The 26,890-nt window shown below is 44.6% G+C and overlaps 1 protein-coding gene across 1 annotated transcript in view; it reads left to right on the plus strand.

Moving 5' to 3' along the window:
• Positions 1–26,890, plus strand: part of piezo2b (piezo-type mechanosensitive ion channel component 2b) — an 852,062-nt gene that overhangs the window by 652,346 nt on the left and 172,826 nt on the right. Inside the window, exons 14-17 of the mRNA XM_085992353.1 lie at positions 8,752–8,863; positions 9,205–9,386; positions 17,516–17,664; positions 20,141–20,314. Coding sequence (XP_085848479.1) covers positions 8,752–8,863; positions 9,205–9,386; positions 17,516–17,664; positions 20,141–20,314 — 617 coding nt within the window. The remainder of the gene's footprint in view (positions 1–8,751; positions 8,864–9,204; positions 9,387–17,515; positions 17,665–20,140; positions 20,315–26,890) is intronic.

The raw sequence follows: 26,890 nt of genomic DNA on the forward strand, positions 1-26,890 counted from the left end.
ACTGCCTGAAAGGGTTGTGGAGGCAGAAACCCTCACAACATTTAAGAAGCATTTGGATGAGCATTTGAAATGCCATAGCATACAAGGCTACGGGCCAAATGCTGGAATATGGGATTAGATTAGACAGGGCTTGATGGCCGGCATGGACACGATGGGCCGAAGGGCCTCTATCTGTGCTGTATTACTCTATGACTCTATGACTCTATGAGACCACAGAGTCTGCGATGTCCCGGCCTATGACTCCATAGGACTGAGAGGGCCAAACTATCTCCGGTAACACCTCCTTCAAACGATTTGCCATAACCCTCACCAAGATCTTATGTTCCACATTTAATAATGTGATGGGCCTCCAATTCTTCAGATCCCGTCTATCCCCTTTATTTTTATATAAGCTAAGCTTATGATACCTCTCCTCATAGATGGAGCCAGGCTTCCCTCAATTTTAATTTCCTTAAAAACTTCTAAGAGCAATGGACTTAAAATCTCGAAAAATTCTTTATAAAATTCTGCACTTAGTCCATCGGACCCTGGGCTTTTCCCTCCCTTCATTCCACTTATTGCTACTTTTATTTCCGCTAATCCTACTTCTTTGTCACACATGCTTCTCTCATCCTCCTTTAAACCCTCTTCAATAAAAACAGTAACCTTCTCCATCGCCAAATTGGAAATGTCTTCTTTTGTATATAACTCTTGATAAAAGCTGCTAGCCGCCTCTAAAATCTCCCCACTTTCATGAATGATCTTCTCCCCAACCTTCAACTCTTCAATTAACGATAATCTCTGTCGCAGCTTCTCTTGCTCTAGAAAATATCTAGTGCATCTTTCGCCCTCCAATGCATCTCTAGCCTTTGCACGGAGAATGGCCCCCTTGCATTTTTCAGCTTGCAATAATTCCCACTCTTCCTTTAGCACCCGGAACTTAGTCTCAGCTCCCTTATCCCCTCCATCAACTGCTTTACAGACATCCGTAAACCTTTTGTTTATATTCTCTTCTCGACACCGGTTAGCTGCCGCCCTCTTTTTCCCATAGCGTACCAAAAAAACTTTTACCTCATATTTGAAATTGTCCCACCAAACTCTTCTTTCTTTCAAGAACAAAGGTTCCTTCCGAGCATTCTTTATTATATTTATAATCCCTTCTTTATAAGCAATTTCTTTCAGGTATTGATTGTTTAAAATCCACATCCCTGAACCGATCTTAACTCTGCTGTTCCTAATTCTAAGAACCAAAGCCGAGTGATCACTAAAAAATACTTTTTTATAATAAATCTCCATCACCTCCGAACTTAACCCTTCCCACATTAACACAAAATCTATTCGGCTCTGTTTTAAAACATCACCCACCCAACCTGCTCTGGAGAACTCCCTTTTTATGGAGTTCCGGTCCCTCCATAAGTCTCTCAAATTTAAATTTGCCATCATTTTTATAATCATCCCTCTGGAGTTATCATCCTTAAAGGTCATCTGGGCTCAAATGTCCATCTGAGATAAAAATACATTAAAATCCCCCACTATACAAGGATTTTCCACCTCTGCCGCTTCAGTGAATAACCCCCGAAAAAACTCGCGACGCTTGCAATGGTCGTTCGGTGCATAGATATTAAAGAGATCGCAATTAAATCCCTCCATTTTTACCCTTAGCCGTAAAAATCTCCCCTGATCAGTGTCCTTGTCCACCAAGGCAACGTTCTCTTTTATGGACGGACTCACCAAAACAGCCACCCCTCTACGGTTATTGTTTGCACAACTTGCAAACACCTCTCCCTTCCAAACCTTCTGAACTCTTTCTAGGATATCCTCATCCCAAAAGGTTTCTTGCAGACACAACAAGTCCGAACCTTTAAAACCCTGCAACAACTGCTGCAATTTCTTCTCACCCCTCAATCCGTTCACATTAATCGAGACCAATGTAATAATGGCTCCAAAGAAGGGAAGTATGCCTGATAATCTCCCCATCATTTAATCTCTGGCTCTTCCCTCCTCTCATGCTCCTTCTCAACTTTTTGGGCAGCTGTTGCTTTTTCCTGCAGCCTCCGGCTCTTTTTCACCTCCTGTTTGAACCCTCCCTGCTGTTTCAGCCTTTTCTTTGCATTAAGTTTGGGCCCAGGAGCTGCCCTTTCTCCCTCCTTCTGGCCCTCATGAACCTTTCCCTTTCCACATGATGCCACCCCACCCCCGACTTCCATGTCTCTGTCCCCCTCTAATTCCTCACTCTCAAGCTCTTCTGCAACCCTCTGTGCCTGCTCCTCGTCAGATACATAATCATGCTCCCCGTCAGATACATCATCTCCCGTAGAGAGTCTTCCTTCTATCGCGGTTTCTCCAACAGTGCCGCTCCCTTTGACCTCATCTCCACCTCTGACCTTTGCTCCCTGATCCTTCTCTTTATGGGACAATGGCGCACCTATATTGTTCCCTTCTGGCGTCTTTGTCTCGCCGCTCTCGTCCTGTTGCCCCTTTAAGGCTCCTGCCTCTTGCACCCTCTCCTTGTCTTGCCCCCTCCTGCTCCCTGAGATGTCCGACTCCCCGTCTTTCTTTGGAGTACTTACATTTACCACGCACCCCGCTCCCGCCTCCTCCCCCCCCCGCGGACACCAGATTCTTTAGGGAGAGCTGAACCGTATTAAGGCTCGAATCTGCACTCGACCCTTGCTGCCCGCTGCTGTCTTTGTTCTTTTCCACTGTACTTGGTGTGTTTTCCACCATCTCCATCCTGTTCTCTGCTCCGCAATTTTCTGCCTCTTCCTGTGCTCTTTTCTCCTTCAATTTACCAGCTGTGTCCTCCGACTGCTCCGCTTCTCTGGCCATTCCACTCACATCTCCTGCTCCTTCTCCCATCTCCTCATCACTCATAGAGCTTCCTTCTGCCTCACACTCACAGCGGGTGGGGCCCTTGTGACACACCCCACAGCTCGCCGCCTTGCAGCTCCGAGCGATGTGTCCAGACTCGCCGCAATTATAACAGTACAAGTCTGGACAGTTTATTACAAGGTGGTCGTGTCCAAGACAATAATAGCAAACCTTCACTTGGTTATCATGCAGCACTCGAAACTACTGCACTCCTTCCAGTGTCTCGAATTTCATGCTGTACGGTAATGACTTCACCCCCTCTGGGAACCGCACCTTTACGTAATGTGTTCCATCTGCTACCCGTGTTCCTGGATAGTACCTCCTCTTTATTGCTGAGCAAATTTTAATGTCCCACGACTCCAACTTTTTGATTAGCACTTCGTCCTCAATATAAACTGGCAAGTTTAAGAATGAGACCACCACCTCTTCTGAATATAGCAGAGATACCTCCAAGAACTTATCGCCCACTTTCAGACTGAGTAAAAGTCTTTCCACCTCCTCTCGGCCACTGACCGTCACCTAGAATCCAACATTCGGCTTTGGTCGGCAGGCAAAGCAGCTTCCCTCGCCACAGTCCTCATGTACCGCTTGGATAATATCCCAAGCTCGTATCTCCTTATCCTCGCACTGAACCGCCACCGTGTTTTCTTTTCCAAACCTCCTGGGGTCCCGGCCCAAATCTTTGAGCCTTTTTCTTTCCCTTCCAACCACCGTTTCTTCCCTAATTAAATTCCTCTTGGGAACACTGTCTTCTGAGGGGCCCGGCACTCTGGACCCCTCAGCAGCCATCTGGCTGTTTTTGTGGGCCAAAACCTGAAAACAAAAACCCCAAAACCCACCACCAACGTTTTGCAAACTCACTCCAACTCCCTGCAGCAATCAGGCAACCAGTAACACCTGGTTCACTCCTAGCCCCTCCCACCTAGAGAGTGCTGCCCACTGAGCCACAGCTGACACTACAGATGTCAGATGATTGGCAGAAGATTCAAAGGCTACATGAGGAAAAACTTTTTTACGCAGCGAGTGGTCAGGATCTGGAATGCACTGCCTGAAAGGGTGGTGGAGGCAGACTCAATCATGGCTTTCAAAAGGGAATTGGATAAGTACCTGAAGGAAAAAAATTAGCAGGGCTACGGGGAAAGGGCGGGGGAGTGGGACTAGCTGAAGTGCTCTTGCAGAGAGCCGGCACGGGCTCGGTGGTCTGAATGGCCTCCTTCTGCGCTGTAACCATTCTATGATTCTGTCCAATCTTTCCTCATAGCTAAAATTCTCCAGTCCTGGCAACATCCTCGTCAATCTCCTCTGTACCCTCTCTAGTGCGATCACATCTTTCCTATAATGTGGAGACCAAAACTGCACGCAGTACTCTAGCTGTGGCCTAACTAGTGTTTTATACCGTTCAATCATAACCTCCCTGCGCTGATATTCTATGCCTCGGCTAATAAAGGAAAGTATCCCGTATGCCTTCTTAACCACCTTATCTACCTTTCCTGCTACCTTCAAGGATCTGTGGACATGCACTCCAAGGTCCCTTTGTTCCTCTAAACTTCTCAGTGCCCTACCATTTATTCTGTAATCCCTTGCATTGTTAGCCCTCCCCAAATGCACTACCTCACACTTCTCTGGATTGAATTCCATTTGCCACTTTTCTGCCCACCTGACCAGTCCATTGATATCTTCCTGCAGTCTGCAGCTTTCTTCCTCACTATCAACCATACAGCCAATTTTTGTATCATCTGCAAACTTCTTAATCATGCCTCCTACACTGAAGTCTAAATCATTGATATATACCACAAACAGCAAAGGTGTGAAGTCATGCTATAGAATCGTAATTTAAAAAAAATTAATTCTGCCGAGGCCAGTATTTATTGACCATCCTTACTTGCCCACAAAAGGCGGTGGTGAGCTTTCTTCTTGAACCTCTGCATTCCGTGTGGTGAAGGTACTCCCACAAAGTTGCTAGGTAGGGAGGGCCAGGATTTTGACCCAACACAATGAAGGAATGTCCAAATCAGGATGGTGTGTGACTTGGAGGGGAACTTGGCGATGGTGGAGTTTCCATGCTGCCCTTGTCCTTCTAGGTGGTGGAGTTTGCGGGTTTAGAAAATGCTGCCAGTGAAGCCTTGGCGAGTTGCTGCAGTGCTTCCTGTCGATAGTTAAAACTGCAGCTACGGTATGCCAGTGGTGGAGAGGGTGGATGTTTAGGTGAGTGGGTGAGGTGCTGCTTTGTCTGCTTTGACCTGCTTTGTCCTGGATGGTGCTGAGGCTCTAGAGCGGCATTGCAGCTGCACCCATCCAGGCAAGTCAAGAGTATTCTATCACACTCCTAACTTATGCCTTGTAGGTGGTAGAGAGGCATTGGGAGTCAGGAGATGAGCCACAGGCCGCACTATACCTAACCTATGGCTTACTCCAGTAGCCACGGCACTTATGTAGCTGGTCCATTTGAGTTACTGGTCAATGGTGAAGCCCATGATGTTGATGGTTGAGGACTCAGTGATGGTAATGCTACCAAATGTCAAGGGGAGGTGGTTAGGCTCTCATTTTTTGGAGCTGGTCATTGTGTGGCACAAGTGTTACTTGCCACTTATGAGTCCAAGCCTGAATGTTGTCGAGGTCTTGCTGAATACGGGCACGGACTCCTTCATTATGTGAAGAATTGCGAATGGAGCTGAACACTAAGCAATCATCACCAAATAGCTCCACTTCTGACCTAATGGGCTGGATTTTGTCAATGGGGACGTGAGGAAGGCGGGACTCCCACATTTTGAGTTGTAGTCCCGCCTCCATTGACTTGTGGCCAACCCACGCGATTTTCCTTTGATTGACCTTGTTGAGCCCACCCAGTGGGCTCAGCAGGCCAATTAAGGAACACCCAGTTACAGGTGACATCAGGAATTGACATTTCATCTGTCAAGCGCTTTTGACAGATGAAATATCAGCATTTGACCACTCTGTGAAGCTGTCAAACACTGACAATCTAACTTCTAACTTGAGTCCTTCTCCACAGACTCAGTTAGAAATCTCTCCAGAACAGAAAGCAGAAGGCTGCAACTTTTGACAGCTCGCGGCCATTCTGCTTTCTGTGCCGGTGAGATGAGGGACTCCCGAGACCTGAAGGAAGGAAGCCTGCATTAGTAAGTAAAGGTAAGTAAAACTTATTTAAACACTTTACACACACCAAACACACTTACCTCTGCACTCATGCACCCATCACTCACCTGAACACCGGACATCTCGAACCCTCCAAGCCCTTCAGCCCGACGGTCTGCCTCGCTAACTTGGCGTGGTTTGGAGCCGTCGGGCAGCCCACACTTCAGGGCAAAAAATAGGGATAAGGCCAAAAACTGCCTCTTAACTACCTGTTAACAGGCAGTTAATTGGCACTAATCCCCTTCCCGCCTCGGGGAGGCGGTCCCAGCACAGGTCAGATACCCGCCTCCTGGGAAACGGGCATGGAGGCGGGTTGGGGGTGGGAAGGGTTCGTGCCCCTCGAGGCTGCAATTTCCCCCCCCTCCCGCCTCCAAACCCGCCTCCATGAGGCTTGGAAATTCGAGCCCTACGATGCAGGGAATGTCATTAATGAAGCAGCTGAACACAGTTGGGCCGAGGACACTGCCCTGAGGAACTTCTGCAGCAATGTCTTGGGGTTTGGATGATTGGCCTCTAACAACCACAACTATATTCCTTTGTACCAGTTTTGACTCCAGCCACTGGAGAGTTTCTCTCTGATTGACTTCAGTTGGAACAGGGCTCTTTGATGCCACTCTCAGTTAAATGCTGCATTGATGTCAAGAGCTGTCACACTCACCTCACCTCTGGAATTCAATTTTTGTGTCCATATTTGGATTAAGGCTGTAACGTGGTCTGGAGCCGAGGGGTCCCGGTAGAATCCAAACTGAGCATCAATGAGCAGGTTATTGGTGATAATGTGCTGTTTGATAGCACTGTTTCCCAACTCTTTCTATCACTTTGCTGATGATTGAGAGTAGGCTGATATGATGGTAATTGGCCAGGTTGCATTTGTCCTCCTTTTTGTCGACAGGCTGTACCTGGGCAATTTTCCACATTGTCGGCTCAACGACAGTGTTGTAGATGTACATTGAACTCCATCTACCACAGCTTATGTCCCTTTCTAATTCCACCTACACAACTTACTGTCCCTCCTAACTTAGTGTGATCTGCAAACTTGGATATGCTGCTCTCTATTCTTTCATCCAAGTCATTGATATGGCGGAAAGCCGAGGCCCCAGTACAGATACCTAGGGAACACCACTTGTCGCATTCCGCTAATCAGAATACATTCCTTGTGCGGAATCTGATCAAATGCCTTCTAGATGTCCATATAGATAACATCCATAAACAGTCTCCTGTCCACCTTGTTAGTGACCTCTTGAAAGAAATTCAGCTAGATTAGTCAGATATGACCTACCCTTCACAAATCACTGCTGACTCTCTTTGATCAACTCATACTTGTTCAAATTCTCATCACTCTGGTCCTAATGATAGATTCCTGTAACTTCCCTCCCTCCTGTCTTAAATAATGGAGTGACATTTACAATTTTCCAACCCAAATTCCTGAATCTAGAAGAGCTTTGGAACATTATGAAAAACGCATCTGCACTTTTCCCGCCTGTTTCTTTCGATAACCTGGGGTGGAAACCATCAGATCCTGGAGACTTGTCACTTTATTTTCTCCATTATAATTTTTTTTAACTTATATTAAATCCACTAAGTTCCTCCCCTTGACTTACTTTGAGGTTCCCTTGTACTGCTGGTATTTTGACCTTTTTCTATACTGTGAAAATGGATGCAAAGTATTAATTTAACAAGTCTTTCATTTCCTCATTATCCATTATAGTCTCACCTGCATCTGTCTTCAATGGGACCACATTCCTCCTTACCACTCTTTTAATATATTTACAAAAACTTCTATTGGTAGCTTTGATATCTCTTGCAAGTTTTATTCTCCCTTTTTGCATCTCTTATTGCTTTCTTTGTATTCCTTTGTTATCTTTTATATAGTTATCTCAGTCTGCTGGGTTTCCACATTTCTTTAAATTTGTGTAAGTCTTTTCCTTTAGCTTAATACTGTCGCTTACATTGAGAAGAAGATTTTTGATAGGTCACCTCAATAACTGCTACATGTATGGCAGAGGAAACTTAATTTATGGTATGTTTGTTGCCTGTATCCTAACTTGCACGATGTCCCATTCACCCATCACCCTTGTGCTCGCTGACCTACATTAGCTCCTGGTTCAGCAACGCCTCGATTTAAAAGTTCTCATCCTTGTTTTTAAATCCCTCCATGGCATCGTTCCTCTCTATCTCTGTAGCCTCCCCTAGCCCTACAACCCTCCGAGATCTCTGCGTTTCTCCAATTCTGGCCTCTGGCGCATCCCAATTTTCTTCATGGCCTCGTCCCTCCCTATCTCTGTGGCCTCCGCCAGCCCTCCTCCTCCACCATTGGTGGCCGTGCCATCAACTGCAAAGGTCCTAAGCTCTGGAATTCCCTCCCTAAACATCTACTCCTCTCTCCCTCTCTCCTCCTTTAAGTCGATCCTTAAAACCTATCTCTCTGACCAAACTTTTGGTCACCTGTCTTGAGATGTGGCTCGTTGTCAAATTTTGTGTGATATCACTTCTGTGAAGCACCTTGGGACATTTTAATAATACATTAAAGGCGCTATACAAATACAGGTTGTTGTTGTTGCTATGTTTGGGACACTGCAACTTTCAGTGTGTTGGCAGCATGTAAAGTTAAATAAACATAAAAATCATAAAAGAAATGAACTGAAAGTGAAGCAGAGTTTCACATTTCCAAAAATGTAGCTGCACTTCTCACAATTTAATTGATTATTTCTGTGTTCAGAATACTTAGAAACATGTTTTATTCGATAGATCCTGTGTGCACTGACATTCTGGCTCCTGCTCCGCCAATATATTACAGAGCGTCGTGAAGCAGAGAAACACAGGGAATCTGCCTTAGCAGAAGTCAAAGTGGAGGAAAAAGGTAAAAATCTGAGTTATTATGTCACTTCCCTGAGAAGATCTTGAGGAGTAGCTTTTGGATTGAATTGTCGTAGAATGCAATAAGCCTCTTGACTTGCTTTGCATGAAAGAAATTAAGCAAAACAGGGTGGATTTTGGCCTTCATCGCCTGGGTGGTAATGTGGCAGAGCAGATCGCCCGGCCTCCCCAATGAAAATTGGGCAGGTTCTTTAAAGGGCTAGTAATCCATTCAGCCAGATTAGCACCCAGGCAGTTACGGCCGAAAATCTAACCTTTGGGGACAGAAACTTGCTGTTTAAAAAAAAATTGTCCAGTAACCCTGGTATTTTTTGTTTCATATAGAAGATGGCCAGCAAGGAAAGGAGATAATGAAAGTATTAGGAAACCTGGTGATGGGAATGTTTGTCAAGTATTGGATTTACATCTGTGGCGGCATGTTCTTCTTCGTCAGTTTTGAGGGCAAGATTGTCATGTACAAGATTATCTACATGATGCTGTTTCTGTTCTGCGTTGCTCTATATCAGGTATATATTTCTGGTAGCTTAACGGTCCTGCCACATCTTGTATCAAAAGTGAAACTGCACATCTCAAACAAGTGAGATTCCTTAGCTATGGCACTTTTTTTTTAGCTTTTCTCTTCTTTGATAGAGAATATATAACTTTTAAACAATAAATGGTAGCTGTTGCCCAAACTGTCTTACATACTGATTGTTTTATACATGCAGTTTTGTTGTTAAAATTATTTACAATGCTGTGTTATTGTTATAATTTAATTGAGGAATTATTACATCTGATATTAAGTGGCACCTTGATCCATGTTTTTATATCCTCCAAAGTTAAGGTGGTGACATAGATTTGATGGATCTGGGGGTCAGGTCATAAAGATCTCTATATTGTTATCTTTTTATATGAATTTTTGGATAGGCCCAGTACTGGAACAACTTTAAATGGTTTTGGTTACCACTAGCTGAAAGACACCATGGGGGAAAAATTCAGTATCGCCCCGTTTGGGGCGCCATTATCAGCCGTGCGCAAAGTTTAGCGCCTGGCGCTAATTATTGCCTCCGACGGCAAACTTGGCTTTTATCACCCCTGGAGGTGATTAGAGCGCTAAATCAGGCGCTTCACACCTGTCTTAAGGCGCAAAGGCCGAGGAGCGAGGCGCTACCTCAGAGCGCTGGCAAAGCAAGGAAGGGCAAATCAAAATGAACCTGCAAAACTCCTTCACACAGCGTTGAATCTCTCCAGAAGTCTCTCTCTCTCTCTCTCTCAGAATGCGTGGTGCAAAAATGTCACCAACAAAAAAAGGCAGGAAGTGGTCGCCTTTAAATAGCGCTCCCCCAGTCCCTTTCTGACAGCATAACGGTCCCCTCAACCTGTCGTTGCTAGCGGCAGGCGGTAAAGCAGGGGGCGCCACTCAATATCCGGTCCGGGGCGCTATCGAGGCATTGCGCGCTCGACTGACGTCACGATCTGCCGGCGCAGGAGATTGTGGCGGTAGTGTTTAGTGCCGCCGTAAAATGTCTAGTTAATTTCGCGAGCGGCACAAACATCGCCGCGCCCGGGCGCTAGTTGCTTTGCGCCCCATTAGCGCCCTCTTAAAGCGCTAACGGGAGGCGCAAACAACTGAATTTTTCCCCCTTAGTCTTTCATTCTGTGTATGTATGAACATACATCATTTAATCTACAGGCATCACACTGACAGGTGGCATCAGGAATTCGCTCCTGACTATAAAAAAATGTAGATCACCCCAGTAATTGTTGAGCTCCACTGATCAAGCTATGGATGCTGTATAGATTAATGATCGGTTTATTAGTAGTGTCCTATTAGATACATATGGTCATTCTACACCAAGTTATTGCTATTGCTTAACAAATGTAAGAAGATGCAAAGCCCTTCCAGAACTAATAGGTATTGATCAATAATGCTGCCGATTGCCTATTCTGACAGTCTCTTTCTTGCACTGTTGAAACCTATGTTGATTGATAATCTTGATTAATTTTGAATCGTAATCTATTTATCTCCCTTTGTACCAACTTGGACATTAATATAATAGCCAGGCCCTGGCTCCATGTTCTTCAGGTTTATATTTCGCTGTGCAGCTACTTGGGCAGTGACTTGTCAGAGCGCCATTATGTTGATTTCTCATGGAAAGTGTTAAATCATTGACTCATGGTCAAAAGATATCTAAGGGAATAAAAAATATTGTCAAACTTTTATAGTTTTGGAACATTTGTATAAAGTTAAGTGAAGTATCGTAGTCTATCTAATCTGTTTTTTGATTCTGCATAATCTTACTTCTTAATAAGATCATAATTTTTAGCTTGAGTTACATTATCTGGCAATGTGGTATTTTTCCGTTGGTTTGCAGGGATTAGAAAGATGTTACAATCTGCCTCTTGTACAACCTGTGTCATTTCCAGTCCATACCTCAGAGAAGAACAGGCTGCTTAGTTGGGCTGGTGGTACACTATCCCGGTTACTTTGTGTAAGGTCACATTTAGGTTCTCAGAAGGTATAGGCTTGCCTTTGGAAGTTAATTTTTGCATTTCCAACTGTACATATTTCTGGTACAGTGTATTTGGCCATCTTTCGGATGAGACGTTAAATCGCGGCCCCGTCTGCTCTCTCAGGTGAATGTAAAAGATCCCATAGCACGATGTCGAAGAAGAGCAGGGGAGTTATCCCCGGTGTCCTGGCCAATATTTATCCCTCAACCAACATAACAAAAACAGATTATCTGGTCATTATCACATTGCTGTTTGTGGGAGCTTGCTGTGTGCAAATTGGCTGCCGCATTTCCTACATTACAACAGTGACTACACTTCAAAAGTACTTCATTGGCTGTAAAGCACTTTGGGACATCCTGAGGTCGTGAAAGGTGCTATATAAATGCAAATCTTTCTTTCTTTAAATAATAGTGGCAACTTTCTATATTACACCAGAAAATGTAATATAGATGAGTTGACCAGTCAAGGCCTGTAATTGCCCCGCTGTTTTCAATTTCCCACAACAATCCAGGTGGAATTCATTATTGTTACATAATCGTATTTTCTACCGTATTTGGAAATTTATTGATGGGTTCAGTAATTTATTGTCTTTTTTTTCAATCAAGGTACTTTCCGTGGGTTCTGACATTCTAAAGTGGGTGATTGAGTGACTCCATGGCCGCGATTTCCCCTACCTCGGCGGGTCCAGTGCGGCCGGGGTCAGTGGCGGGGTGCGACCCCGCTGCTGGCTCCAGCCCGCTGTCCAAAGTGATCTTACGCTGATTGGGCCTGTCTAGTGAGTTTCCCGGCCAATTGAAGGAAGCGGGTCTGATGACGTCACTTGATGACGCGTCATCAGCCGGTTTCCTTAAAGGAACCTTACGCACATTTATTTTGCACAGTTGTGCTATCAGTGTTCTACAGCATTGAGGTGTTGCAAACACTGACGAGCACTGCACAGAGGTACACAGTTGCACCCAGGCTCTCCCATGACTCCCTCCATATGCTTATGGAGGGAGTCACAGCACACAGGGAGGTTCTCTTCCCTTCCAAAGGGCGGAAGAGACCTCCCCAGGAGATCAACGCAGCCTGGTTGCACATCGCACAGGCGGACACAAGCAGGGATGTCGTTAGGAGGACCAGGCTGCAGTAGTGTAAACCTTTTAATGATCTCAATAGATCACGAAACATTACTGCAAAGCCACACTCAACCTCATCCTGCTGTGCCACTCATCACATCCCCTTCACTGTGCCTTCCCTACCCTACTCGCCGCTTGGTGTCAGGTCTGTTCAGCGATGACAGACCCGACATCTGGGAAACTAGCACGGCAGCGGGTTAACAGCGGGTTCCCTACCCGCTGTCAAAAAAAAACATTTCCCCACCCGACCCGACACCAAACGCACCCGCTGACCCCCTGAAAAATTCCCCCCATGTCTTCTTGTAGAATTTCTCATGAAAGCAACCTCAATTAGGGCTGGCTTACTTTGCTCAAATTTGAAAGTACACAGTGCTTAGCTAATAAAAATATTGGGGTGAAATGAAGCCGGGCGCATAACAGGCAATGGTGGATCGGCTGCCCGTGAAACGCCAGGCTTGATTTTCCTTTCAATTAATCGGGCAGGGTATATAATGAGCGGTTGATCCACTCCTACCCGTTTTGCAATCTCACCGCACTTCAAGTTCAACCCCCACCCCCACCCCACCCCCATTGTATTTTCAAATACTGTGATCAAATAATTAATGTGTTTTACTACAGTGGCAGATCCAAATGTACATCTAGATTGATTTTGAGCAAAAGAAATGAAGGGTCACAGATTAAAATAATTTGTCAGTTTAACTCGACATTTACACTAGGAAAATTATTAAACTAAATTGTAAGCTACATAAATATAAGTGGAAACATGGGATTTTCTGAGGAAATGGACAGAATTCAGAAGATCCACAGGGACCTAAAAATTGCACAAATGAATCGCAGATGCTATGTAGTATTACCGTCTACTTATGAAGGAAGTGAAAAAAGTAGATTTAACATGAGTAAAGATAGTGGCCTAGATTTTCCGCTCCATTTATGTCAACTCCCCAGCGTGCGCTAAATGGACAGGAATTCTCAGGAGCCACTTCACCGGCTCTTTGCTGTCCCCCTGCTACTTAGGGGATTTATAGCCAAAAGTGATGGGTGACATATGTGGATGGTCATAATGGAATGGCATGGCAAATGATAGGATTATGGCATCTGATGTATTTTCCAGCCGTAGCAATGCGGGGCACACGGGATGCTTTTGGTCCTGTTGTCCAGCATTGCTACGGTTGGTGGAGGGAAGATTTAGAAGTTAAAGCACCAGAGAGCCAATGCTAAAGGTGATCAATCGCATTGATAAGGCACCTTTTTCATATATTTAAATTATTTTGAAGCTGATCAGGGGGGCTACACTATCCTGCAGCAGGCCATTGTCTGCATCCCACCTCCCAACCGGGCAGGTGACCCAAAACATGCAAAAATGCAAAGTGGCTTGACCACAGAAAATCAGTCAGGATCAGGACTGCCACTTGTGACAAGCAACAATGTGCTGGGACTCTGCAATAGCAAAAAAAGTCAGGCAAATTATTCTAAGTCAAATCGGCGTTATAAAAGGCAGATCCTACTTCCCAAACTTATCATGAGTTATCACGTGATGGTAACGTGGGTGATGTTATACATCCTGAATATTTTAGAAAACGATTGATGAGGTACCGCACAAGAGTAATGGATAAAAACAAATATCATAGGATAATGAAGGATGCTGTCAACTGTATAAAGAAATGGATAAATATCGGAAAACCAAGAATGGTAATGTCAGTTTGATAGATGTGATCAGCAAAGTAGTCCAGAGGAGTCCTATGTCCTCCACTGTTCATTGTATTCATAAATGATTCTGACGTAGGCTTTTGCCTGCAAACAATAATGATTGCATTCCAAAAGTAATTCATTGGTTGTGAAGGGCTCTGCGTATTCTTGAGGGCATGAGCAGGCACAATAGATGTTATTCTGTAACCCTGCACTCCGGAAGAAAATCATGGAAGTACATCCCACCATTTTCTATCCATTAACTTTAATTGGTAGAAAATCACAGTTAGCATGCGCGTGATTTCCCAAAGAAATAAGCCTTTAAATAATGCGTCTGGCCCCACAGAGATAGGTTTTAAACATAGCTGAAATGGACAGAGGGAGTTAAAGTTCCCCCTACAAAGTGGAACGTGTTGAAAGACGGTCACACATTGAGGAGTTCAGATGACGGCGTAAACCAAGAGTTAAAAGCTTGCAAGCGAACCAATGGCAACAGTCCTTGGTATAGAATGCATTGTACTCTGTAATATATAGAATGTAGCCATTTGTTACATTTCTCAGCATTTGGAATTCTGTTTTCCATTTTTGTCATACAAACTAGGATGCCACAGTGCAATAATTGTTTTTATTCGTTCCTGGAATGTGGGCGTCGCTGGCAAGTCCAGCATTTATTGCCCATCCCTAATTACCCTTGAGAAGGTGGTGGTGAGCCGCCTTCTTGAACCACTGCAGTCCGTGTGGTGAAGGTACTCCCGCAGTGTTGTTAGGGAAGGAGTTCCAGGATTTTGACCCAGCGACGATGAAGGAATGGCGATATACTTCCAAGTCAGAATGGTGTGTGACTTGGAGGGGAACTTGGAGGTGGTGGTGTTCCCAAGCGCCTGCTGCCCTTGTCCTTCTCAGTGGTAGAGGTCGCGGGTTTGGGAGGTGCTGTCAAAGAATAAATGTTCAGCTTCCTCTTGTCCATGAAGTGATTATACAAGATGCGACTTTAGGGATTATTCCACTATCTTGCATTCCCAGCAGAAAGCTGCAATCGCAGAGAGTGTGATTCAGAGATAGGGGGCTGGATTTTTCCAACCTCGGCAGGCCCGGGGCGGGCGACGTCTGTGGCGTGTGGGGACCCCGCATCTGTCTCGATCCTGCCCTCCAATAAGATTTTCCATTGATGGGGCTTGTTAAGGCCGCCCTGCGAGGTACCCTGCCAATTAATAGGAAGCGGGTCTGATGATGTCATCGTCATCAGACGGTTTCCTTAAAGGGACCATGTCCACTTTGATTTTAACAGTTATGCTGTCAGTGTTCTACAGCAGTGAGGTGCTGCAAACACTGACAAGCACGGCACAAAGGTGAACAGCTGCACCCAGGCTCTCCCAGGACCCCCTCCATATGCTTATGGAGGGAGTTACAGCACGCAGGGAGGTTCTCATCCTTTCCCATAGGTGGAAGAGACCCCCACAGGAGACCAATGCAGCCTGGTTGCACAGGAGGACACAAGCAGGGATGCCGTAAGGAGGACCTGGCTGCAGCGGCGCAAACCTTTCAATGACCTCAGTAGATCACGAAACGTTAATACAAAGCCACATTCAACTTCATCCTGCTGTGCCACTCATCGCATCCCCATCACTCTGCCTTCCCTACCCTACTCCTGCACATCCTTACTCACACCAATTTACCTTGCACCTCCACCCATCCCTCTCTATCTACATTATCACTTCCCCATCTCACTAGCCACCCCTCACACTCACCCTCATCCTAGTGCAATTAAACCAACTAACAACACACAAGGATAGACAGTTGGGTGTTATCGCCAATGTTCATGTAAAGTTTCTGTTAATTTGTTGTCAAACATTGATATCTTTATTTTAAACACTTTGCCTTCTTGGACAGATCTGTGTGCACCTTTGAAAGTGGCTTAGTGAGTTGCAATGAATGGTGAGATATAACGGTACCCCTTGCAATGGTGATGAGTGTGAAAGGAATGGCTTGGGCATTGTAGGGATGCTTTATGGTGCTGGTGTGGGGTGGTGTTAACCTGTGGCAGCCAGGGTGTACAGTGTCAAGTGAAGTAAATCTGGCCATGGTGAGACCATCCTTGGTCTCCCGAGCAGCAATGTGCTCGGGTGCTGATGCCCCCTGTGTCCTGTGCAGCATCATGTGATTGCAGAGAAGGTTGGTGCTGCTGGTGTGCCTGGTGATGCTGGTGTGCCTGGTGATGTTGGTGCTGGGGCTGATCATGGTGGGATTCTGAGGACCAAGGTGAGATTTTTTCAAGGGCACCGATGCTGATGGAATAGATGGCAGCTGAAGTTGAGATGACTGAAGCGATCTGTCAATGGTGAGAGAGCTTGCTCCAAGGAGGTGACACTGGATACAGAGTTTGCTCCAAACACTTCAAACCTCCATAAAGCTGAAAAGTGTATTCCAAATCCTGAAGGCTCCAGCCTTTAAGATTGGAAAGTGAACAGATGTGAAATGGTAGCTTTTATACCACTTTTGCAGCTATCAACTATTCACAGCAATGGATTCATTGAGAACTTGACACACTTTCCTGATGTGAACCCCAAGCGCCGGGAACCTCGTTAGGACCTGGTAAAATGCTGCTTAAATACTGTTAAGCAACTTCTTAAGTATTTCAATTGCCTGACCTGTTGCTTAGTACCGGGTCTGCAAACGGCAGGCAAAGCCAGCACTTGGGAAATTAACAAGGAGGCGGGTTCAGAGTGGACTTCCGCCCCGTTGTCAATCTGCCATTTTGACAGCGGGCGCGCCTCCAAACCCGCCCTCTGAGCGCCGGCAAAATTCAGCCCAGGGTTGCAACATTGTAAGCCCAATTCTTCCACTACACCTTGCGAGTGCGGCCCCCCAGCAGGAGTGTGGCATCAAAAATGATCACTGTTTGGGCCACAGCGATTATTTTGGTGGCTGATACAGGGGAATACACAGCTTTTATATAAAATAAATATGTTACATAATTCCACTTTCCTTGGCGGTTTATACTTTTTTTTATTAATTCACGGGATGTGGGCTTCACCGGTGAGTCCAGCATTTATTGCCCATCCCTAATTTCCCTCGAGAAGGTGGTGGTGAGCCGCCACCTTGAATACAACTGAGTGGCTTGCTAGGGCAGTTAAGAGTCAACCACATTGCTGTGGGTCTGGAGTCACATATAGGCACAGATTTCCTTCCCTGAAGGTCATTAGTGAACCAGATGGGTTTTTACAACAATCCGTGGTCATATTTCTGATACTAGCTTTTTCCTCCAGGTTTATTTTAATTGAATTTATGGCACTATGCTACCGTACCAGGTACACTTATGAAGGCATTTTTTTTTTCAGGTGCATTATGATTGGTGGCGGCGGATACTGAAGTATTTTTGGATTATTGTTGTTTCCTATACTATGCTGGTCTTGGTCCTTGTGTACACCTATCAGTTTGATTCATTCCCAGGTCTGTGGCAAAACATGACAGGAATGGATATTGAAAAGTGAGTAACCAAGAGAAGGTATGTTTTATTTGATCTTAAATGCCTGTTAATTTCAGAAAGACGTTATAATAAGAGCATAAGAACATAAGAACTAGGAGCAGGAGTAGGCCATTCGGTCCTTCGAGCCTGCTTCGCCATTCAATGAGATCATGGCTGATCTTCTGCCTCAACTCCATTCACCGGCCCTAATGCCATATCCCTTGATGCCCTTACTAGTCAGAAATCTATCGACTTCTATTTTGAATATAGCCAAATGACTGAGCCTCCACAGCCCTCTGGGGCAGAGAATTCCAAAGATTCACCACCCTCTGTGTGAAGAAATTTCTTCTCATCTCAGTCCTGAATGGCCTACCCTTTATCCTGAGGCTGTGGCCCCTGGTTCTAGACTCCCCAGCCAAGGGAAACATTCTCCCAGCACCCACCCTATCAAGCCCTGTAATAATTTTGTATGCTTCAATGAGATCCCCTCTCATTCTTCTGAATTCAAGAGAATACAGACCTAGTTTACTCAATCTCTTCTCATACGACAGTCCCGCCATCCCAGGAATCAATCTGATGAACCTTCATTGCACTCCCTCTATGGCAAGTATATCCTTCCTTAGGTAAGGAGACCAAAATTGTACACAGTACTCCAGGTGTGGTCTCACCAAGGCCCTATATAATTGGAGTAAGACTTCTTTACTCCTGTACTCAAATCCTCTTGTAATGAAGGCCAGCATACCATTTGCCTTCCTAATGGCTTGCTGCACCTGCACATTCACTTTCAGTGACTCATGTACAAGGACACCCAGGTCCCTTTGAGCATCTGCATTCCCCAATCTTTCACCATTCAGGAAATACTCTGCCTTTCTGTTTTTTCTACCAAAGTGGATAACTTCACATTTATCCACATTATAATCCATCTGCCATGTTCTCGCCCACTCACTGAGCCTGTCGAGATCCCCTTGAAGCCTCTTCACATCCTCTTCGCAACTGACACTGCCACCTAGCTTTGTGTTATCAGCAAATTTGGAAATGTTACATTTAGTCCCCTCATCCAAATCATTGATATAGATTGTGAATAGCTGGGGCCCAAGCACCGATCCTTGTGGTACCCCACTAGTCACAGCCTGCCATCCTGAAAAAGACCCGTTTATCCCTACTCTTTCTTTTCTGTCTGTTAACCAATTCTCAATCCATGCTAGTGTATTACCCCCAATTCCATGTGCCCTAATTTTGTTCACCAACCTCTTGTGTGGGACCTTATCGAAGGCCTTCTGAAAATCCAAATATACCACATCTACTGGTTCCCCTTTGTCTACTCCACTAGTTACATCCTCAAAGAACTCCAATAGGTTTGTCAAACAGGACTTCCCTTTCATAAATCCATGTTGACTCTGCCCAATCTTACTATTAGTTTCTAAGTGCCCAGTTATTGCATCCTTTATAATAGATTGGATGACATAAGTGCACAGCTTTATTAAGTTAAAGTGGGTGGAGCTGTACTTTACGTTAGATATGATACTTAATAATACTACAAACATAAGAACATAAGAACTAGGAGCAGGAGTAGGCCATTTGGCCCTTCGGGCCTGCTTCGCCATTCAATGAGATCATGGCTGATCTTCTGCCTCAACTCCATTCACCGGCCCTATCGCCATATCCCTTGATGCCCTTATTAGTCAGAAATCTATCGACTTCTGTTTTGAATATACCCAATGACTGAGCCTCCACAGCCCTCTGGGGTAGAGAATTCCAAAGATTCACCGCCCTCTGTGTGAAGAAATTTCTTCTCATCTCAGTCCTGAATGGCCTACCCTTTATCCTGAGGCTGGGGGCCCTGGTTCTAGACTCCCCAGCCAAGGGAAACGTTCTCCCAGCATCCACCCTTTCAAGCCCTGTAACTATTTTGTATGCTTCAATGAGATCCCCTCTCATTCTCTGAATTCAAGAGAATACAGACCTAGTTCACTCAATCTCTTCTCATACGGCAGTCCTGCCATCCCCCGGAATCAATCTCGTGAACCTTCGTTGCACTCCCTCTATGGCAAGTATATCCTTCCTTAGGTAAGGAGACTACAAAGAATAAGAAAACCCACCACATCCTTCTCAGGGCAACTGGGGATGGGTAATAAATGCCAGCCTTGCCAACGACGCCCACATCCCAAGAATGAAGTAAAAAAATAACTACAAACCTGTAAAGAATTAACAATTGTTACTAATCAAAGTGACAAATTGAATGCACTTCACGTACGGTTGGTGCAGGTAATATGCACTGGATTATGACTCAATTGAAACAAGATAAAATCGGTGAAATTTATTGCTGCGTAGGCGCACAATGATAAACATGTAAACTTACATCTTTTGGTGTCTAGCACTGAAAACTAGCTCTGCGCTCCGCAATTGAAAACAAAAAACTTAAACAGCTTATTTTGATCAGAAATGAATGCATGTTCCTTTCAGGACCTTATGTATTGTATTATTTCTTTCGTTAAAGATTGAAAGACCTTGGATTAGAACAATTCACCGTCACAGATCTGTTTACCAGTATTTTCATCCCCACGTCTTTCTTGCTGGTCTGCATATTACATCTTCATTATTTCCATGATCGTTTTCTGGCGCTCACTGACCTAAAAGCGGTTACCAGCAAACAGGAAAGCAGTATCTATAGGTGAGAAACAATCCCTAATACTTTGACAAATCAGTCGTTGGAGCTGAACATCTCTTGGCATCTATTCCCCATGATCTCAATATGATATTCTGACTCTGATCCCCCCTGGTCTATTGCAATAACCTAGTATATGAAATGGATTATATAGTGTAAATATATGCCATGTCCTAATTGTATTAATATGTTTTTTTTTAGCCATTGAACACTCAAGATTCGAATGTTTAGAGCACAGTGAAAGATATTATAGCTTCTTACCATTTTATGTGTTAAAATCAGCTTTTGGGAATATAAAGGCTCAGTCGATGGGGCTAGATTTCACCTTCAGCACCCGGGCGGTAATCTGGTGAAATGGCTCACTCGCCTGTTGTAGATCCTGTCACATTTTCATCTCGTTGATTACAATAGAATGAATATCGGGGCAGGTTCGACAATGGGCAGTCGAGCCTCGCCACCAGGTTACAGCCTGGGTGAAAACTACCCTCTACATAGTTATTTTGTAAACAAAACTTGTTATAATTATGAATTACAGGCAAAAGAAAGACAATTACTGTAAAATCATTGATGAATATGCATCCTGCACAAGGATATATTTGAGATATTGGGGGTGGATTTTATTGTTCCAGGCCCAGACTTGGTGCTGCGGAAGCAATGCACGCCTGAATCAAGAGGCCCAAGGATCGGCAGGGATTGGTCCTTGGGCCTGATCTACATAGTTGGGGGGGGGGGTGGCGAGCTAATGGCGCTGGTCGCACCTCCGCAGGCAGCTTGCCCAACGAGTAAAATCAATTTCCAGGGCAGGGGAGGCCGCCATTTTCCTTGTGGGGTCTGGAGCAGCAGGGCCTAGTTAAAATGAAATCGGGCTCCTTTTGACATAATGGTACCCTGGTTTGTTAGATTCATAAGGACTCCGCCTGCTTTAGGCGGGAACCTGCTCCACTTTCAGAGCCCTGCAGGTTAAAATGGAAAACGGCACAAAAGGATCGGGATCTGAGCGGGCAAATAACCTACACATATTTAACAGTCCACCTGCTCAGTTCCACCAGGCGGGTTGGGTTAAAATTGACCCCAATTGTTCCAGCACTTGGATCCCTCATTAGGCTAGGTGCACTATTGGTTCTCCTCTTTCTTTAGTGTAATTTTAACATTTTAATTTTCCAGCGTAGCTCAGCACCAGCATGATAAATATTATGTGTTTGTTTTCCCAATCAATCCAATCAATTGGTGAATCATAATTTATTTTGGCATCCCTATTTTTCATGTTCCGTTCATCATCCCTTCACACGACTCAACAGTTCTTAGCTAAAGGATGGGCAGGTGACCTTCACCCATGCATGTGAGGTGCAAGACAGCCAATGAATAATCACTTGGAAATGTTGATAATCACCATCCATAACCAAAAGATTATTTACAGACGGTATAGCTGATATATTTGTTGTAACAGTGTGAGAAGTAAGAGTTAAGACTTTTTGGGACAAGTGTGTCTGAACTAAGAGGAGTTGTTCTCTTATATTATACCCTGCCTTACCTTTGCTAATACTTATAATTTTCCATTGCTTCTGTGGTAACTTTAAGCTTACTAACCATTCAACTGTGTGTGTTGTGCTGTGTTGGCTAATTGTTGTGACAGTTCTTAGTGGTTTCTTATTACCTCTGTCTCTTTCTCCTTTCTCTCTTTGTCCATTTATGTGCTTCCCATTACGCCATTTTCCAGCCATGCCAAAGTTAATGGGCGTGTTTATCTGTTAGTAAATAGGTGGGTACTGTTGTGCTTTCCATTAGTAATCACAGAAGTTCATTGCATTTTTTTTTAATCTACCATAAATTATAGCATGCAATTCACACCCTTATTTTGGAATTGCTTTTGCACCGGAATCCCAATAAATTGCACAATATTATTAAATGCATCCTGAATATAGAGATCATAAGATACGTGTAATATTTTAACAGTAATTTTGGTATTATTTAAAAGATTTTTTTTTACTAATACAAGTTTTATCTTATTGGCTTACAAAGATCAAGGTTTGTATTTGCTGTGTAACAAAACCACTTTAAATTTAGACTTTATCTGATTAAATTGTCTAGTCCTATGAATGCTCAATGTTAACTTGTACTGAGTTTTAAAACAAATGGCACCACTAGGTTGGCAAACAAAGACAAAGGGGCTAAATTTGGTTGCTTTGCGCCTCCCGTTAGCGCCCTAAGAGGACGTGGCGCTGCAGCACGTAACGCCGCGATATTGGCTTGTGGCGCCCCAAGAGGGATGCAGGGTGCTTCCAGTAGCGCCCCTCCTCCCTCTCGGGGCGCTACCTGGGAAAATCGGCCGCGGGGGCGCTAACTTTTTCGGGGCGCTAATCCCGGCGAAGGTAGCGGAAAGGGGGCGCTACCCAATTTTTATCCCAAAGAAATGCCAATTTCCTGACATTCCATGAGGTTTCTCCCAGTCTCCGGTTGCAATTCAGTGGGAGACTCACAGAATTTCAGGACTTCGTTAATTGAACCAGTGGCTGACGTCAGTTGAGTACATCTCAGGCAGTCTTGAGTCTCCTCAATGCTACAGTGCAGTGAGGGGATTTCAGACTTCTGCTAACAGATAGGAGATTTTGTTTTTAATTTTTCACGTAAGGTAGTGAAGAAAGAACAGCTTGCATTGAAAGTAAGGCTCTGTTCCATTTCCAACAGTTATTATTATCAAAAAGCATTATTGCTGCATTCCTAGATTTAACACCTAGATAGATTACCCTCCTATAATTCCTATACATCACTGTAGTGAAATAACAGTCGTGTTTTAACAGCACAGTTTTTTATTGTTTGCATTTACACCCCCAAGTTAACTTCATATTTGTATTTTAAAATAAAAACCATTCATTTGCAAATGCAATATTCTAAAACATAATGGGCCAGAAATTAGGATCGGGGGCTTGCCGCGCGTGCAAGCCCCCGATGTGCACTCACCCGGCGCGCCGACATCTGAAGCCTGGGCCTGCTTGGAATTCCTGTCACTGGCCCGGTTCAGATGTCAGCGCGATGTGCTTGCCTGATCCAGCGGCGTAGTTAGTGCGATGTGCCGGCTGGGATCAGGTGAGCACTGTGCAGCCAATCAGGGGAGGGGAAACTTCATTCATGAGTTTGATAGTAAGAACTGTCAAACTCATGAAAAGTACAGGCGCCCAAAAGACTAGTTTAACTTTAAATAAAATTTTAAAAACATCCCAATAATTAAATAAACTATAAATAACTTAAAAAAACTATTTTAAACAATTAATCAAATTTTTGAAAAAAATAATTTTTTAAGAAATCGGGTCTAAAAATAAACTTACCTTACTGTAAAGTCCTTAAAAACAGTAAAGCTGTGGAAAAAATGTTATAATTTTAAATAATAGACCACTTACCTTCAAGAATCAAGTCCTTACGCCTCCTTTTTATATGTCTAAAAAGTTCAGGCCCTTGCACACGGGCAAACCTGTCAAAAAGAAGGAAGTTCAATGCGTGCGCGCAGAGTCCTGCGCGCACGCGTTGGACCTCTGAACCCCTTGGAGGAAATGCTGGTTTCCCGCACATGCGCTGTGCATGCTGAAATCCGGCACTTCCAACGGGCCCACGCGTGAGTACCCCGTCCGTACTCACGCGTTGGGACCGGAATTACTGGCCCAATGTCCCAAAGTGCTTCACAGAGGCATAATCAGACAAAAATGGATGCCAAGCAGATTATCTTGCAGGATAATTCCCTGAAACCCAGTTTAAATCATGGAGACAACAGAAAACCAGCCCATCATAGCATACATTTAAATTACACATTTCTCACATTAGCCACTTAACTAGTATTACTGTCAAAACATTTGGTAATCTGCTATGGGTGTGTACTGACTCCATGAAAATGGCAAAAATGGTGATTTACCCAAAAAGCTTACTTTTCACATAAAGCAAGCCCCAGTTTCCTAAGATTATCAGCAAAGGCGACCAGTTTATCTGTGTGTTGATTTCACCAGAGAAAACAAAGTTGTCCTCAAAAGCTGTTCTTTTCAGATCATACCAATGGGTTTTTTACAGGCGATAATAGGAACATAGGAACAAAGGAACAGGAGTAGACCATTCAGCCCCTTGAGCCTGTTCCGGCATTCACTGAGATCATGGCTGATCTGCGACTTAACTCCATACACCCGCCTTTGCCCCATATCCCTTAATACCTTTGGTTAGCAAAAATCTATCAATCTCAGATTTTAAATTAACAATTGATCCAGCATCAATTGCCATTTGCGGAAGAGAGTTCCAAACTTCTACCACCCTTTGTGTGTGAAGTGTTTCCTAATTTCACTCCTGAAAGGTCTGGCTCTAATTTTTAGACTATACCCCCTAGTCCTAGAATCCCCAGCCAGTGGAAATAGTTTCGCTATATCTACCCTATCTGTTCCCCTTATGATAATCTCAGTTTGGCCGAGTGCTAACCTCCAATTTTGCTAGGATTGGAGCGATAAGACTTCCTTTAGTCTTGTTAAACTTGCCTCCATTTCACACATTGGTGTTGCCATTGGAATACTCCACAAATTAACACTCGGGAGCACAGTGATGCTTGTGACTGTGATAAGGAAAGGGCAAAACTCAGTACAGTACAAGTTTTTGTGACAGGAAATGTGTTTTTCAGTGTATCTGATCAGATCAAATAGCCCTCCATTTCCACAAGGAGTCCTTCCATCTGCACTGAATCCTCCAAAGCCATCACAATGTCTACCATTGATCTTTAAAAGGGCACAGGTTACAAGAGGAAACTTGGTAACAAAAGCACCCCTTGGCTGGCACTTTAACTCGGAGAAATCGAGAAGGAACTGCTTTGCTAATACCTTGAAATCGTGCCCTTCTTTCACATAACCAATGCCACTTCTGAATGTGCATTCGGGACTTGCTTTGTTTCCAACTTTATCATGACTGGCCATTATTAAAGGCCTGACGATCCTTAACTAGCAGTTTTTGGTAATATTCTCTCACTCGTTTTAAGCTGGAATAAAAACCCAGAGTAGCAGTGATAATGGATGAAATATCCATTACCACTTTCTACTTGCCTTGCCCACTTCTTTGTACATGTCCACTTTTTCATTAAAATGAATGATCAAAGGAAAATATCCCTCTTGATTACTAATGTACAGAACCTCTACAAACACTTTGGGCTAGAAATTCAGTGGGCTTTGCGCCCAGTTACCGGCCAAATAGGGTTTCTGCGCCAGTGTAAGAGGGTGCGCTGATATTCAGCGCTGCGGTAATGGCGGCGGTAGCCGGTAGCGCTGCGCCGCCACCGATGACGTCATCGGTGTGCGCAGTGCCCCGGTTCCGCCCCGCTTCCGGCCCAAACCCCATATTTAGTTGCGGCCGCCTCTTCTCCAGCGGCCGCAAACAGCGATTGAAAAACGGGGCCGTACTGCTGCGCTACTGGGGCGCTTTAAGGTGGAGGTGCGGCCGGCCGCTTTTTCGGCGGCCGCCTGCCCGCACCTCCTTCCCCGGCCTCCTCCACCCCCCCCCCGCGGCATTGCCGGCTGCTTTCCGCGAGCCCGGCACTTCTCCGTGGTGCCGGGCTCATTTGCCGGCACAATCCAGCGGCGATCTCCCCGTTGCAGGCACCTCCACCTTAAGAGAAGGAGGAGGCCTGCAGTACCGCAGCCTGCTGCACCGCATCGGGTGGCGCAGTGGCACTTAGAGCGCTGATATTCAGTTTCAGCGCCCCAAGCGGTGGCCGGCACACCCTGGAATATCGCCCGGTTCCGACTTGGGGCGCGAAAAGTGAATATTTGACGGTCGCACATGGCTCCGCGCCCAGCGCTAACTTTTGGCCGTTAGCCAGCTGGCGGGGCCATAGTGAATTTCTAGGCCTTTAATTCTTAAAGAAAATCCTTAAGGAAATGTTTTATTTGTGAATAATGTCAAATCTACTGTGCTATCATGTATAGCTTGTGGAGAAAGTGCATGATCTATTATTTCCCAAAGCATGCAAGTGCCTTCCTTCACTTTGTAAAATATTCAAATGTAACTGCAAATCGCCAGCGAGTAAGTATTTTGTAATTTTCGTTTCTAACAAAGCAAGCAGAATAAAATGTTAACTTTTAAATGTGTGCCAAAAACAAAATGAAGACAGCACAGTTTGAAACACATCTCAAATATGGAATGGCAATTGATATTTGAATGTGATAATGTTTTTGCAAGTGTCAGCAATGAATGATGAGGGTTGCATGTATGATAATAACCAGGCACGCACGCTGCTTTAGCACAGAAACTGCTGCTGTGCCGAAAGAATACACTGCAGAGAGAAACGGTTAACAGCATACGGTGAAGATAATAAACTTTGTCTGGCTTGGTGCAAATCTTTTTTTTTTAATGATATTCTTTCGTTAGGTCTCTGTACTCACCCTCTTTTTCTTCCTATGTGAATTACCCTGTACAGAATCAAGCAATACATATCAAATCGCCAGAATGCGTAAGTCTTCCAAAGACATGAAATGCTTGCTCTCCTGTGTTGTCATTTCATGCTCTCGACTTAAACTCTGACAATTTTCTCCCCATGGAAAATGTCAAGTTTAAGCATGAATCATAAAA

This window comes from Somniosus microcephalus, chromosome 7 (genome assembly GCF_052327205.1).
Source record: "Somniosus microcephalus isolate GS21.2 chromosome 7, FLI_Smic_1.0, whole genome shotgun sequence".
In the NCBI taxonomy this organism is placed as follows: domain Eukaryota; kingdom Metazoa; phylum Chordata; class Chondrichthyes; order Squaliformes; family Somniosidae; genus Somniosus; species Somniosus microcephalus.